Source organism: Pleurodeles waltl, chromosome 12 (genome assembly GCF_031143425.1).
Source record: "Pleurodeles waltl isolate 20211129_DDA chromosome 12, aPleWal1.hap1.20221129, whole genome shotgun sequence".
Taxonomy (NCBI): Eukaryota; Metazoa; Chordata; class Amphibia; order Caudata; family Salamandridae; genus Pleurodeles; species Pleurodeles waltl.
In genome coordinates this window covers 541,793,353-541,810,810 of record NC_090451.1, presented here as the reverse complement: position 1 = coordinate 541,810,810, position 17,458 = coordinate 541,793,353, and the positions used below count along the sequence as shown (strand labels likewise).

Below are 17,458 nucleotides of genomic sequence, written 5' to 3'. Positions count from 1 at the left end.
GATGTGCAACCGAAATCCAGTTGTTAAACCTTGATATTTTACCAACTCCTCAAAGTCGGTGGCAAAGCATTTGCAAAAGGAAAGGGTCCCTTTGTGACCCCACCTTCCTCTGTGAATGTAAAAGAAAAGTTAAAAACATGTGCTGAAGAGTGGCCAGTGGTCCATGGGACCATTGCCAATTTTTAAACAAACACATAAACACGTTTCTTTTCAAACCCAGTCCTATTTACCTTGGGGTAAACAGGCTGCATTTAAAAAAGAATGTTTACTTCCCTTTGATGGACTCTAATCGTACTGAGTCGCAATTTGTGACCTACCTCATTAACGTTCATGAGGTAGGTTGGATTGCGATCCACTATAACCTGAGTTTTAAAGAGCTGACCTATTAGTACATAGTTTGTTGCTTAAAACGCTTTACTGGTTGCAAATTGCGACCAGTATTTTACGACCAGATATTCGTACATCTGGCCTAAAATTACATAAGGGGTGTCAGGCTACCTCAGGTTGATAATGACTGATACATGTCATGATGTGCATCTCCCTGACCACTCTCTCCTCAATACACAGATGTGAGCCCTCCCTTTCAACCGCCCATGCCCTCACTCCTTTGCTTGCCATCAGTTAATCGTCAAATCTACCATAGCTGCTTAGATGACAGATATTGTTTTACACAGTCTGAATTTCACGTCGCTGTATTTTGACAGTGACATTATTGTATGAATTGAAAGTACATTTGGCCTTGCTAGACTAGAAAAAAATCACATTTTAAAAACTGTTGAACTAAACTGAAAATTAAACCAGTAATGTGTCTCTGACTCTGCATCTATCGAGGAAGAGGAGCCAGGGTGCATTGTGATGTTGTGGGCTATCTGAAGTCAAGAACTTACAGCATATTCATTTCTGTCCTGCGTGTTTGTCTATTCTCGGAGGCGGATAGGCAGCCTTCCATCCATTGTCACCTCAAATCAATATTAAGTTACAAAGCCATAAAGGTGATAGAAAATAGCTTCTTAAAAACTTCCAAGTCATAGAGCATGGGAAAGTGGGAGCAGTTGGGGTAGAACAAGAAGGCCTTTCTGAAGTTGGAAGTTTGGGTGAAAGGGGCTGTACGGGAGAACATTGGCCATTCTACTGTTTCTTTAGTGATATTCCCCCAACTCACCTTACCAGACTCCCAACACAACATCCCTCCATGAAACTGCCAGGCCCTGCCCACCTCCTCCTAAGTTCAGTCCTAGAGTGAGCTGGACCATTGCCTGGTAGATGAGCAAGAAGAGGAGTGATTGGGAGCTTCTCGTGTGTCAAAAAAACAATTAAACTAAAGCTTGGAAAAGGCTACTGTAATGGCCCCCTCATGCACCCTCTGCACCGTGGGTCTGGGGCATATGGCTCATGTGGTATGTCCCCTGTGGCATTTCATGGCCTGCTGTGACACCAGGACAGACATTCCCCAGAGCCCACGGTCCAAGGCACTTACCACTATGGCAAGCCCACTCCCAGAGCACATGAACCCATGGAATACCTTGTACTGGTGTTTAATTAGGCCTTCGGTTTGCACACTTTGTAAAAGAGTGAAAACTGTTTACTTGTTTATTTGGCTGCAACTGCCCTAGTGTATTGACTCCACCTACTAATGCTTATTAGTTCCACCTGCCATGGTTTATTGGCTCCAATCGTCATTTGGCACCTGCCTTCTTTAAAGGTCAGAACCATTATACTGATACGTGTACTCTCCAAGGGCCTGCTATCGGCCTTCCTGTCTACCATATGCACTATGTGCCTCTCAGGAACGGTATTCAACGGTATTTAAACTGCACCCGAAGCTGAAGTCAGTGCTTGGCCTCCTTCCTGTCGTGAGCAAGCATCATCTGTTCTCTCACCTGCTGAGTCGGCCGGAATGCTCCGGCACTCTAGTCTTCCTCAGCCCAAGCCTACCTGCTGTTCCTGTGGTCTTGGCGCCGTCGAAGTCTCTGTCATCTCTGCTTTCTGCATGGTGATTCCTCCACCACTTTGGCTCCCTGCACAACAGCTACAAGACTTCCTCCAGATTCCAGTTTGGGAATGAAAGACAAGTACTTGATCACAGGATAGTACACACTAATCAAAAAGGTTAAGCAAAAGACAAGACGGAGTTCATTAAAAGAAAAAACATGTCTTCCGGATATTGAATATTATTTTTTTCTGCGTTTCATTTGCTTTACTGCTCTGGACATATTTACAGAGTAGACAATTCAAACTATAATTATGCCAGAACCGAAAACCTCACGCCACTACTTCTTGACAATCTGTAATGGCAAAAGGAGACATATTAGAGCACATGATATATTCATACGAACTTGAACAGAAAACTATATGCAAAGTGATTCTTTGTAGTGACAGAAACTCCAGCCTTAATCTTGATTTGTACCTTCTCTCATGCAGTATTTGTGATGAAGCCTGTAAGTGTATATTATAGTTCATAGCTACTTAATCATTGTATACTGAGAACGGATGCTAAACTATTCTGCTTGTTGTTTTCAGTGCACTGCATCCTCTTTAACACAAAGGCCCAGGGAGTGCAGATCCTGTTACGCAATATTGCAAGGCAGCTGTGCAGACCCAGTGCCGCAAGTCCATCTTTTCTTATTTTGCCCCAACTCCCCTTCCCTAGAGGGGCAATGTGTGATTTAAAGTTTTGATTCCTTGATGATTGGCAGCCCCGAGAAGGGATAAGAGGTCCAGCATTGTCTCAACGGTTGGAACCAGGTGAGTGCATGACGGCTACAGCAAAACAAGTTACAAAACCAAGATGTGGGTAAAGGTGTTTCAGCCTGTCCCATCCACATGGTTTAGCATGCAAATGGAACATTTGTTTGTCCAGAATGTAACTAACAGAAGAGACAGCGCTGGCTGATGTCCCTCAGTGTTTCCCTACTAGCACTTTTGCTTAAATCCTGAAATACCACTGAAGGAAGTGCCCACTAAGCTTGATCAGGGCTGAGGTAAACTGAATAAAATGAAAAATGGCTGAGTTGAGTGGGAAAGCAATTTTTCTGCTCTGTACTTTTTGGTGCCTGAGAGGAACCTAGTTTAAGACCAATTTGACCAGTAGCCTGACCCAGAGACGGAATAACATCTGCTAGACTGGCTGTTAACAAATGAACTGCTGGAGGACGTTGGGCTTCCCTCTGGGAACAAGAAGGCTGAACTGATGTCAATAATGACCACCTATCATGGATTAACTAGCTCGGAGGAGGACAAGAACTGCTGTAAACTCAAAGGGGCAGCCTGCTCAGAAATTTCTTTGAAGTAAAGATCCCATATAAGGATGATCATGGGAACTGGAAACATTGATTCTCAGATCTTCCTAGACTTTCTATCTGTGCTTCCAGGAAAGTGAGGGAAACAGTTCCAGCTCTGGAAGAGGGTAGGACATCTCATCTACATATGGGAATGGTTTGTAGGGAGAATATGTCATGGGCAGCTGGAGGAAAGCTAAGACCATTTTGGATAAGGGACTCTGGGAAGATTTCCAGTACACTGAGGAAGGAAGTGCTGAAAAGTGATAGGCGTCTCACGGGTGAAGCATGGGCATTTCCATGCATGGAATTTGATGTTGTTCCAGATTTACTGAAATCAGTAAACCTGGAATTGTGCCAAAATGATACGCCACACTGACTATGGTGTAAAAATGAGAAATATGTTTATTTCTCTTGCGTATTTCTTCTTTCTATGCATGATGCATTCTGCATCACACATAGAAGGAGGAGAGTGCCTCTTAAGATTATTTTTGTGCATGATGATATCTCTTCCTGCACATAAACAATCCTACCTGTAACATACGCACCCTTGTATCATAGTGCTTTGGTGCATCACTGAACTCATCCAATGTGCGGATGACAACATGGATTTTGGTTTATACCCTATCAGTCTCCAAATGTGACGTGGGACCTCGAGAACTACAAAGATTTAAATAATTTAGACATAACATCACAAAAAACGATTGCTGGTGTCTTTAGTTGAAAATGATGAAGCTATAAATGGTATCTATCTTCTTGTGGTGCAGTGGAAGCCTTTAGGTCACACAACAGATTGGGGAGACTGTAAGCAGCCTGGGCAGCCGTAAAGTCTATTTGAACATGAAAAGTAATTGGACTTTCCTTTGATGTAGAACAACTGTTTGTGAACTTCACTTTCAAAAGAGACCTTTTTAAGAGTCCTACCTGCTTACATTTTTACCAGGTCTGACTTATAGTGTCCTTGTTTTTAATACCATTTGCCGAGCCCAATAAATACAGAAATTTACAGATGAGTTTCCAAAATCTTCAGTCTCCTGCAGTCTATATTCCAGTATCATATAAGACTTGAATTTGGATCTACACTATAAAAAATAGTGAGAGTTGCTGCTTACCCGGGCCCAGATTTACGAAGCCTTTGTGTTGTTTTTGGGTCCCACAAGGTAACACAAGGACAAATAAAGCCTTCGGTAATATTTACAAAGCCACCCAAGGGGCAGTTTGCGCTGCTTTGCATAGCTTTTAAAGAAATGTAGTGCAATGCAGCGGCACGCACTGCGTTACGTTACATTTTGAGCTGGTTGCATTCGACTGGTGGAGCATGGGAGTTCCTGTGCAACTAACGATGGGTTTGATGCAATTCCAGATTTACAAAGGTTTTTAAACTTTGTATTCCCTCAAATTTGTACGCCTTCCAAAGGATATTTCCCCAATATTTCCTCTTTCTTTGTGTGATGTATTCTTCAAAACATAGAAAGAGGAATACACCTCTGGATTGTTTTTATGCAGGAAGGTATATTTTCCTGCACTCAATCAATCCTGCCCCTGAGGCAGACACCCTTGTAGCATGGCGCAAGGCTGTCTGCGTTGGCGCTAGGCAGCACATATTTCTCCAGAGCTTGGAGAGAGTACAAGTGCACCATATCTTAGAAGGTTTGGTGGATTTATGCTCTCTCCATTTCACGCAACGCAGCGCAGAAACTGTGCTTGCTGCCCCACGATCCATTAGTCAATAGTAAGTATTCCCCTGGATGTTTATTTACCAGGCTTGTTAAGTAAAATATTCTTCTGTAAAGCCATTGTGTATGTCAGAGGTCTGAACCTTTGAACAATTAATTGCACATGGGCTCCAGTGCCCAACGTATTGTTTTAGCAAATGTATAGGCTACACTAAAACATTACTGCAAAGAGTTTTTAGATTACTTCTGGTTTTTAACTAATTTCTGTATTTTAGGTTTATGAACCTTGATTTTGAACTGGACAATTGAATGGAATGTTAAATTTCTCTCACCATTATGCGTTGTAATATCTTTAAACAATAAATGATTCACTTGATTTGGCTCCCATAGCTTCACAGAAATCGACACATCTCCCAGCACTCTTCCATTCATGGCCTGTGTTGGAGTGGGCAATACGTGCATGAGTTGAATGTGAATTAATAGGAATCAAGCAAAACTGTAACCATTCAATTTTCTTTGTGGGTGATGATGGATATAGTGTCTCTCCTCAGTATCCACCTCCCATTTTAGGCATCGAACTACTGTGCCTCAGCACATGTATAACAGAGCACCCACACTGACATGAAGCTTATAGAACAAACAATATGAACCTTGAAGTTGCTCTTTTGGTGTCTTGATTATACAGGGAAGGATGCTGCAACCTCATGAAGCAGTATGCAAAACCATCCTTACCTACCGCACACTTCATTTGCAAACCGTCCTAGTACAAAGAGGTCAAAATCTGCAGGCATGCAAATAACGTATAGCCTCACACTTCATCCCATTAGGTTACCTAGTTATTGTATGACAGTGGAAGGACTGTGTTGAGTCAACAATAGAAAGTGAATCATATTTCTATCTAGATTTAACATTCTGATACATGAACGTTGTGACACCCTGATGCAAAAGCTGTGCAAGGCTATATGACCAAAAACATAATTGAGTAGATGTGACATTGTTCATACCTCTCATGGCATGTTGTACCTACACATGTAACATGAAAACTGCTGTAGTAGTTTTTGCTCCCCATTTCTTTTATGCACAGTAATACACCTGCTTGCTTTAAAATTCCACACTTGGTAAAATAATATATTAGTTGTGGAAGATTGAAGTATATTTTGTCATTATGTGCCTCGCACTGTCTTCAGTTCTTTTGGCAATATCCAACATCTCAATCCAGTAGAGGTCACCCATTAATTATATATCTCTGCTAATTTTTCTATACATAACTCAACCTAAATTGGTTGTTTGTTTGTTCATCACATGTATCGTCAAAAGCACATGCTTTACTTGGCTATTAAGTGCAGTTCAATAAGTAGGTCTAAGATACATATCCAGCTATATAAAACTTCAACCTCTCATATTGTGGATAAAAATCTGGACTAAGCCTGAAACGCTTCTATGTAGAAAGGTGATACAGGACTCCCTTCATCTGTCACGATTTCTAGATATACCCTGGCTTAGATATGTTTACCTTTCTCTCCTATCATTAGGACTAGGAGATTTTTTCCTTAAACCACATACCTTAACAAGACAGGACATTAAGAAGGTCAAAGACATATTCTGGTAGAAAAATCAGGATATGGACCCAGTCTCTTGCTTAATGAGCCAACGGACAAGATTAGAGACACAACAACTTCAACCGAAGCTGTACTTGACCATCATTAATCATGAGCGACAAAGGTTTTTACTCACAAGACTACGCCTAAATACCCTACATTATCTGGTAGCATTCCCAGTTGCTGGAACCTGGTTTAAGATCCTCCCTCCCTGTTGCTGCGATGGAAAGACAACTCAAAGTACATTACATTTTATGCTTTTTTGCACTTTATACACTACTCCAAGAAAAAGGGTTTTACGTCCGCTATTTCAGTCTAACAGTATTAGAACTAGCCAACTTGCTTACTCCCACTTACATGATTTGGGAACTATGGACATAATCCAGGCTGTGCTAAATTTTATACATGCTGCTTTTTGTGCTCGGAAAATGTATTAACAGTGTTTTTAGAAATTTTTATGACTGGAAATTCTGTATGTTATTTATTTATTTTATGTCTTTTATGGTCTTTTTGCACCGAATAAAGTAAATTAAAGAAAAGAAAGTGCAGTTCAAATAATCTCCAAAGATCCCCTCCTTTTTCTTTTGTCATTCCAAACATATACTTCTCCATTATTATACTAGATCTAAAGTATGATGTCTGTCTAATTGCTTCAAACATATCCCTACCTTCTTCTGTTAGTTCTTGGTAACTCTCAACCCATGCAGAGCTACCTTACCTAAACAATGCATCAAAATGTTTTCTTACGAAAAAATTCCTGCTGCCATCATGACCATAGCACCATTACCCAATGGTCGGAAGCTGGGTCACCTCATTGTTTTGCGCACCAATTTCGGTACTTTTTCCATCATTCCAAGTACTTTTCCCCAGATAACTTTTGACAGGATTTTACTGACGAAATGTAAAATTATTGGAGGTGCAGTTTCTCCCCCAAGTTGATTAGCAATGCACTCATAATGCAGACAATCATTTATAAAACACATCTTCTTCAGCCCTCACTTGAGTGGCCCCACTAAGTGCATGAGAAAATGCAATTTACTCAGATCCACCATTCTCTCTGACACCCAATGCCCCCAGTATGTGTTGTCACCGTAGAGTCATTTGTAGAACAAACAGTCTTTCTGATTGTGCAGATCACTGGAATGCGTGCTACATAACCGACCTACTAACTCCTTCACAGTTTTCTGGAATGTGAATTTATGATCCATGAACGACTGCTACCACGCTAATACTTCCCCATTATGTGCCTACAGACCACCTCTCCAGCTTCCAAAAACTTTTACAATGTTTTGTTTTAAATTGCTGCAGTCAGCCAATTTTCCTTTTATATACATGAAGTGTCCTTTAATAAAAAATTAAATTACCTTCGAACTTCAGACTTGCCACTGAAAAACCTAGAAATCTGTCCAAATCAAAACAATAAACTCACTCATAGTAAACTGTCAGTAGATCTACTGGAGACAAGAGCAATAATTTCTCGGTAATCTCAATTTTTTTTTTTTTTAAATACTCCTCGAGCACTGTCATTCAATGAAATAACCAGTCAGAGACATCTTAACTAAAAAACCCATGTGCTTGTCTAAATAAGCATGATTACAACATATGTTTTGCTGAAAAAGCTTGCTAGCCACAAAAGCTTGCTTTGGCCTTCGCTTCAAGAACCTAGGCAGCTACACACACTGATCCGGCAGGGCAGGATACCCGTAGTGCGACCACACTATGACACACCGATGTATGTGCTGCCAGACATAGGTAGTTCTGTGGGCTCTTGCATGCATGCACCAGGACCACGGTAAACAAGCACTGACCAGTTCCATGATTAAACACATATGTGCCTTCTCGCTCTCCTCCGCAAGACGAGTTGTGAAGGTATTCAAGCAAATCACCACCAGCAAAATAACTGCATTCCACATTGTGACAAACAGAACAGGAAAACGTGATTGGAATTGATAACGCGTCCAGCCCTTATAAATTACCTGTACCTGGACACGTTGGAGGTCGGTGAATCTTTTAACCGAGTCGGGCTCTCCTCATCCTCAATAGTCGAGTCACTCAGATCAATAATCAATAACTATTGTAATCGGTAATCAGTACTCAATTAATAGATCAATATAACACATCAGAAATCAATAACAGTTGATATTTCGGCGCACCATGACCTTTCAGTCATGAATAACCACACCAGTTTATTAAAAGTTAGTGAATTTATTTCCCTATATTAACAAAGCTAGCACGATATATATGTATCTCAAAACCAATTGATATATGTATATGAACATTACTAGCTGTCCATAACGGCGGAAGAAACGCAATCTACGTAAAATCTGAATAATGATACACTCTGTTATAGCAATGCAAATCACCAATATGACTAACTGTATTTGACTAATTGCATACATTCGGTCAGCATAACAAGATTTCAATTCTTCATGATACATTGAATGAATACCTCGACTAACCTCTAATTAGCATTGGCATGTGGGACTTCATGCAAAACGAATTTAGTCAACACAAATTTGGAAAACTTCTAGCTAGGACTCTATCAAAATTACCAGTTGGTACCTAAAAGGAAAACACAATGCATAATACATTTTTCCTTTCATATTTACCAAATACAATCAGCATTCAAGAAAAGTCTTCGTCCTTCAGGTACCGGTTGATCAGCATGGGGCAAATTTCAAAGGGGCAAAGTTAAGGGCAAGCTTCCTTGCAGCGGCAAGGAGAATGGGGCAAAGTTACTGCATGGGCAAGACGGGGGCAAATCAAAGTTAAAGTCTCTAGGGTGAGAATTCTTAAAGTCTCTTTCTCTCAGATAGAGAAAAGGGCATCAGGGTGTCGTCCAAAATGGAGTCTGGCATCAGGCTTCAAACTGGCATTGAGGGAAAAAAATGGCTGACTTCTCTTTGTCCGGTGGGTTTAAGTAAGAAACATTCCAAATTCTGTAGGGTCTTCCATTGGAGGGTTCATAGGTTGGCTTCAAACTGTCCAATCAAAATTGTCTTTTACTAGCGCTCATTTATGCATACACTGTCCTTGGAGCCTTGGAACACAAATTGTATCATGGTTTGCCAATTATTTTACTATCTGTACCTTCATTGTCCGCACCTGCAGAGACTGACCTTGTATCAAAGGGGATGTAACCGGCCTAGCACGAAACCTTGGAGATAAATGTACCAGCCAGTTTCTACTGGAAAAATACAACTTCAAGCAAGAATATATGTTTCATTAGTTTAAGGAAAAAAATCACGCAGTTAGAATTTGAAACCAAGCAACTAGGCCAAAGCCTGTACTAAATTTAAGCTAAGCAAAACAGTTTTCAAACAAGAAATCATGGCGTACATTTGCAATTATAACGGATTACTACAATTTTTAATACTTCGTGCTTAATAAAACTCGTTTATAATGATGGCGAACTACCCCGAGGGCACAATTTCCCTCGTACATTATTTCTTTATTTAAAATCTCACTTCATTATATATGATACACGGTATACATGAATATATGTCGGACCTTCTTTTTCTGCGTCATCAGAATCACTGAACAGAAGAAAGACTCCTTTCTAAGCCAGCAAATTAAGACCAATCAACACCACTCTCCAGCAGTCTCCTCTTAAATTCCAGCACGAGCACCACACTTCACCTGCATCAAAAACACCACCTTCCACTTCCCTGACACACAGCTCCTAAGCCACCTCCAGCAAAATATAGATTTTCACTCCAATGGTTTAATGCTTTATTCAGGTATTTTTCTACTAAGAAAAGTTTCCTTGGGGATGGTAATGACCATCTCATTGGCTCCATGGAATTATTGAAGAGTAACAAGATTCAGCGCAGCGCTAAAGCCATTCTGATATAAGCAGGCTTAATATTGTTGTATATCAGTGTGAGAACAATGGTTAACTACAGGCTCTTCAACAACATTATGCATCGTTGATAATTTCTGAAGTGCATACAAAGGCCATCTCTTTTTTGGTCTTTATAATGTTTCTATATGCTCGTCACTGGCCCAGGATCATATACATGCCACTAGATCCCTGGCATGTGAGATGTTTTATTCTGCTATTGAAAACTGTTGAACTAAACTGAAGATTAAACCAGCCGTGTGTCCGACTCTGCATTTATCAAAGAAGAGGAGGCAGGTTGCACTGTGATGCTTCCAAACCACGATGTGTTGTGATTACCTTAAATATAGTCCTCAGGCTCCTCTGTGCTGGTCTCCTCTGCCAAAGGTAGTAACCTAAAATGTATATTTCTTAAAAACTTACGTAAAGGGACACAATATACATAAAAAGTCCCAGAGTCAATCAGACCCAACAGGATTGTGCAGCGATAGATCTGTAGAGGCACTTGGGTTGTGCAGGTTTTTAGTCACTTTCTCTCCAGAGTCCTCATTCATTTGTCTGAAGAGTTTGTCAAAGTTGGCCCCTCTTAACCCTCCGCGGAAACTCCGGGCAGCGAAGGCGTATAGGATTGGGTTCAAACAACTGCTCAAAAACACCAAGGCAGTGCAGATGTTTTCTGCTTCTGTTGCAGCATTCTCTAAAATAGTAGACATTTTGGGGTTTGAGGATCTCAGGGACGCTGCTGAAATATTTAACATGTTCATGATGTGGTATGGAATCCAACAGGCAAAGAACGCAATTATCACACTAGCAATTAATTTCCCAGACTTGCTCTTTTTCTGGAACTTTAGACGTCGCATTCTCCTAATGACCAAAGCATAACAGACAGTCATGATTAGGAAGGGAACCAGAAAGCAAAACACCACCTCGACTGAGATGTCTACCATTTCTTGCTGATCGGAGGTGTATGTCCAGTCATTACACAAGACAGTTCCATTGGTCTCTGTAGTTGAACGGAAGATGTAGGCAGTAGAAGCAAGCGCCAAAGAAGTAGCCCAGACGCTCAGCACGGTCCCATAGATGGTCTCTTTCTCCTGCCAAAAGTTTGAAGCAAATGGAAAGACCACAGCAGTGAAACGCTGGACGCTCAGCACAGTCACAAAGAAGACACTGGCGTACATGGTAAAGGAGACAATATAAGTGAGTAATCTACACATAAATAGCCCGTAAACCCACTGGTCCCAGAACGAATGGATCCACAAGGGCAACGTGATCAAGACGAGGAAGTCAGCCACCGCCAAGTTCAGGAGAACAACTACAGTCATGGATCGCTGGGGGATCTTGCAGAGTATGGTCCAGATGACCAAACCATTCCCAGGAACTCCAACAAGGAAACAGACTCCAGCAAACAGGCTAGGGACTAGCACATCTCCAACCCACTGGTCACCAGGAGATGAACGACTATGTGTCCCATATTCCACAGTAGTATTCACAGGATCCATGGCGAACATGCAAAGACAAGTCTGAAGTCTGTCGCCTTCTACACCATCACATCGCCTCTGTGTAAATGCGGGGAATTTTGTTTTGTCACATGCCCTGCTTCCTTTGCCGAGCAGAGCCCTATTACACAATTAGATAAAAACGAGAAGTTACATTTGCTGTGCAAATATCTGAAGTAAGCATTCAGCCTCCCTCTGAATATTACTACTCACGGTGTCAGAAGGCCACAGTAAAAATAAATAAAATCGCAACCTTTTACCAATAACTCTAACACCATTTTATTGCGAACCCCTTTACACCCTCTCTGTTCAGAACGATTGCAAAGCGAAAGCAGCGTTACCGTTCTTTATTGAAGAAATAACAGATTCATCTAGCTGTTCTCACTCAAATGCAGAAGTGGCGTGATGGGGGTCTATCCGCGACGGGTTGCCTCTCCTAAAGATTTATTGGTCCAGCTTACCAAGATAAAAAGCACATCTCTTCGATTCAGAACCAGATTCAAATTCCTCTTCAGCATTTGAATGAAACGTTGAGATTTACAGTCAATGTTGACTGGAGAAGGGGTTGGAGCCCAAGTCTGCCATGTGACACGTGCCACGCTCGCGTGACGCATATGCCACAACTCTTGTGACATATGCCACAGCATGTCAACGTTTTCTGACATGCTCTTTTGTGAATAATTGCAGATAGTGTTAGTGTGTGTGTTCCAAAGGGCTCTTTTTCTGTTAGGTAAACTAACTAATGGAAAAAAATAAAAAAGTGCTTTTTACATTGCAGAAACAAATAACCCTTACTCTCTTTCGCCCTGGTGCTAGCCCCATGCCTTTATCTTTACTATAAAAGCTTCCTCTATCTCTCATCCCACAGAATAAGAGATTTCTTTCACTGCAAACCTTGCTCCCCCTTCTACATGCCACAGCATGTCACACATTTCTAGCATGCACTGCCATGACTAAATAGGCCACAAATCGTCCAGACAGTGCCAGGGGCTGATTTACAATGGGACCTCTTTCATTTGGCAAACATAAAAAAAAAAAAAAAAAAAAAAAAAAAACGATTTTTCTCCAGGTGAGGTTTGAACCCTGGTCAAAAAGGATCACATCCTCATGCTGCTATCCACTAGACCAAGCACAATCATAGTAATTACAAGTGGCGAAAGGCTTTGTAATCAGAGAGAAAGTGAGGACATCCTTCTTTTATGTCCATGGCGATTTTTTAGCTTACATGCCACATATTCAAAGTTGCTTTTCACACTTCAGAAACAAATAACCCTTACTCTCTTTCACCCTGGTACTAGCCCCATGCATTTATCTTTACTATACAAGCTTCCTCTATCTCTCATTCCACAAATTAAGGGATTTCTTTCACTGCAAACCTTGCTCCCCCTTCTACATGCCACAGCATGTCACACATTTCTAGCGTACACTGCCATGACTAAATAGGCCACAAATCGTCCAGACAGTGCCAGGGGGTGATTTACAATGGGACCTCTTTCATTTGGCTAACATTTAAAAAAAAAAAAAAAAAAACATCAAAAACGATTTTTCTCCAGGTGAGGTTTGAACCCTGGTCAAAAATGAATGCACACTCATGCTACTATCCTCTAGACCAAGCACAATCACAACAATTGTCATTGGCAAAAGGCTTTGTAATCTGAGAGAAAGTGAGGATGTCCTTCTTTTATGTCCATGGCGATTTTTTAGCTTACATGCCACAAATTCAAAGTTGCTTTTCACACTTCAGAAACAAATAACCCTTACTCTCTTTCACCCTGGTACTAGCCTCATGCATTTATCTTTACTATACAAGCTTCCTCTATCTCTCATTCCACAGATTAAAGGATTTCTTTCACTGCAAACCTTGCTCCCCCTTCTACATGCCACAGCATGTCACACATTTCTAGCATGCACTGCCATGACTAAAAAGGTCACAAATCGTACAGACAGTGCCAGGGGCTGATTTAGAATGGGACCTCTTTCATTTGGCTAACATTAAAAAAAAAAAAAAAAAAGTTCAAAAACGATTTTTCTCCAGGTGAGGTTTGAACCCTGGTCAAAAACAATCACATACTCATGTTGCTATCCACTAGACAAAGCACAATCACAGTTATTATAATTGGCAAAAGGCCTTGTAATCAGAGAGAAAGTGAGGACATCCTTCTTTTATGTCTATAGCGATTTTTTAGCTTACATGCCACATATTCAAAGTTGCTTTTCACACTTCAGAAACAAATAACCCTTACTCGTTTTCACCCTGGTACTGGCCCCATGCATTTAGTTTTACTATACAAGCTTCCTCTATCTCTCTTTCCACAAATTAAGGAATTTCATGCCTTAAGACAACCACCTTTCCTCTCTTTAACACTGTGCCTCAAGTCCTCACATTTTCAGTTATGCAGTTTACATCTCAACACTGTTAGCTATTAGCAGCTATTCATGCTTCTCTATGTGTGCTATACAGTTTGGGAAATGTTTTAAATTAAGTAAGAGAAGCTAATTAAAAACAATCCACAGGTCAGTCTACACCCCATAACAACAACCAAGCAATGAGCCTAATGGACCTTGCATCCAATAATGCAGCAGCAGTCCCTTTTCTATTTCAAATAGCATGGTGATCAATTTATAGTCTTTCCTCTAATGTCATGTGACACCCATGTTTAGCTTCTATTATTCTGGGAGGCTGTTTTTCATCAACTATCCACTTAAATCTATTTCAACATTGTTTTTTGGCACTTGTCATGCAAGTTTTACCATTCATCCTGGCAGAATCCTGGCAGAACCGCTGAGAGAAACAGGATTCTGAGATTTCCAGTGCACATTTTGCCATTAACACAAGGTAAGCAGAAGCATTGGCCTAGGTCAGTTGATGTGGGATCCTAAGACTTACTATCCAATACCTTCCAAATGTATTCTCTATGTAACATGTTAATGCACTAACTGTGATCCCATCAATGACACTTTGTAAAAGGAAAACTACAATGTGCTGATCAGTGATTACTTTGGGGTTTTGGCATCAGGTGGGGCATATAGCCACCCTCTTTTTGGGCATAGAGATAAACAATTACATTTTACTTTGACCCAGAGTGAAGGGTAAAAAATAAAGAAAGAGCAAGACAGGAAACAGGGAGAAAGAGAGAAAGCAGATTTGAAAAAGACCCGTAAGAGTTAGATAAAGGAGCATGAAGTGTATGATGGTGTATGAAACAGACATTTCAGAAAAAACAATATAGGATGTTGAAAAGCTTTGGCATTCTAGTTGTTAAGTTATTATGCTTACATTAGCATACACAGAAGGTAAGACTGCAGTACTCAGTCAGAGTAATTAAGTAGGACTACTGAACACAATAAGCATGTACTTCAGCTGCATGAAGAGTGATGTGTGGTAATGTACAGAAGGGCCTAAGGATGGTGTAATGATAACACTGGGAGCAATGTTTAATTTGGGAAATACAGAGTGCCAGTGCCCATAGCTCTTCTCAGATGATTGTGGCTGGTACAATTAAAAGTTGGTGGGAATACCAAGGCTGGTTGTCTTAAACTTTTGATGCCTCTTTGTTCTACTGCCAGACCTATACCTGCCCATTTATCTCACTCTTGCCTCTCATGCTTTCCACCTTTGTGATGGTTTTCCAGCTTTTTCTTCCTTCATCCATGCTCATTGTTTGTTTTTCCCTCTGTAGCTCTTGTGAAATGACTGCTTCTTAAAAATAAGTGTCAGTTCCCAAAAACGAATCCTGGTGGCCCCCAGTGGCGACCACTGGCTCAAATTAAACACTGACTGGTAGAAGGGTAAGCTAGCTTTGCAAATCAGACAACTATCATGGGGTCAATGAATAATTGAGTAAAATGAGCTCTTAAGAAGCAAATGTTCTGCAATATACTGCCCTAACACAGAACATTATGGTATCTCATAATGTTAAGGATGACACACAGCAGTGTTGTAGCTTATGGGCACAGATTTGCTAATCATTCACATTCAAGCTAAATTGTGCAAATAACATACAATGTATGAATTATTTCATATAGTGATATTTTGCCTGTAATTGCATTGGACTTCCTACTTTCTAGGCTGATTAATTCATTCCATGAGTTACGATTGTTGTCTTAAGATGTATGTGGTTGTTTACATCTTTACATGGTACATTCCTGTTGAGAGCTTGTAATACTAAAGCAGCTCATAAAGATTCATACAAATCCTGCCTTGTTTGGAAATACAATTTCTGAACATCAACTGTTTTGTATACTCATACGACAAAAAATACTAGGTCTCACTACACACTCTACATTTGTGCAATACAAGGGATGATATCGACCCTATGAAAGGAATGTGCTATTACACATGGATTCAAGTATTGGAAATTGGGTTACCTTTTGACCACAATGTAACACTGTCTGGTGACTGAGCAAAATACTTTAAGTTCTGGTGCACAGCCCTTGTGGCGTTGCTTTGTGGGGCTTCCCATTGTCTGGCGCCACTTTCAATGAAGCTGTGCAGTGATGGTTTTGTGGAGCTTTGCAGCAATTTGAGTTGATTCCTATGAGGCTGACAGCTCCAGAGGGAGGCTTTGCAGTTCTCCGGGTCTCTTTACATCAGTTACGTTAGTTACGTCAGTTACGATGGGGATCACAGCTGGGCTGGTAGAGAACCTTCAGGTAGGTTTCCAAATGTCCAGGACTAGGGTGGCTTCACTTGACGGGCAGGACTCACAGCAAGCAGAGTTTAGGTGTATGGTTCAAGGTCATTCCTGTCTCTGAGTCTCTGAATAGAAGGCAAGCCAACTATCCCCTGGATTAACTCCAGTGGTCCTGGGTTCAAGATGCAGGTTCAGCACTTATTTCGTATAGCAGTGCAGCAGGCACATGGCCAGCAGGGCAACACAGTAGACGTCCTTCTTGCAGAGCAGCACAGCAGTCCTTTTGAACCTTCCAGAAGTGCAGAGGTGCACAGAAAGGTGGTGGCTGAGGGTCCAATATTTATATAAGGTGCCCACTTTGAGGTAGGAGAAGGTTCTGGAGAATTCCCTTTGAAGTCCTTGAAGTTCCCTGCCTCCCATGTGCTTGCCGCAAGCTGGCTTCATAACCAATGCAGCAGTGACGCAACCTTTATGTAAAGGCAGGACTCGGTCCATTCATTTGCAAATGTTGCTGTGCCTAGGTTCACTCCCCCTTCCTTCCAGCTGATGGCCCATCCAGATTCACCTAATTTGTCTATTGTGTGTTTGTCTGGGAGGAATAAACGAAGTCCAGCTGGCAACTACACCCAGTAATGTCACCAGCGGAAAAGGCTGCAGGCACCAAATAGGTATGGCAGTAACTAACTTTGTTTTATTAGAAAAATTAACTGCTTCTTCATAAGTAGAGCCAGCTGAAGTAGTCTGAATGATATTTGCTAATGGTAACTATTATCTCAATGTAGCCCCAATAAGTACTAAAAAAAAGAGCTCTATTTAATTTCAGTCTGTGATATTTCCTCAGTCTTCCTACTAATATCAGCATCCATGCTTCAAATATCAAGATGATTCAATTAGTAATATATCGTGATTTTTGTCCATTCTTATGTCTGTAG

The 17,458-nt window shown here is 41.0% G+C and overlaps 1 protein-coding gene across 1 annotated transcript; it reads right to left on the bottom strand.

Moving 5' to 3' along the window:
* Nucleotides 1-10,851: 10,851 nt before the first annotated feature.
* LOC138267149 (leukotriene B4 receptor 1-like) lies at nt 10,852-11,895 on the bottom strand. The gene has a single exon (XM_069216000.1). The coding sequence runs from the start codon at nt 11,893-11,895 to the stop codon at nt 10,852-10,854; it is 1,044 nt and encodes a 347-aa protein (XP_069072101.1).
* Between the last annotated feature and the right edge of the window lie 5,563 nt (nt 11,896-17,458).

Bases quoted from the DNA above. Each gene is read 5' to 3' on its own strand.
- LOC138267149 (XM_069216000.1), bottom strand. From the start codon at position 11,895: ATGGATCCTGTGAATACTACTGTGGAATATGGGACACATAGTCGTTCA.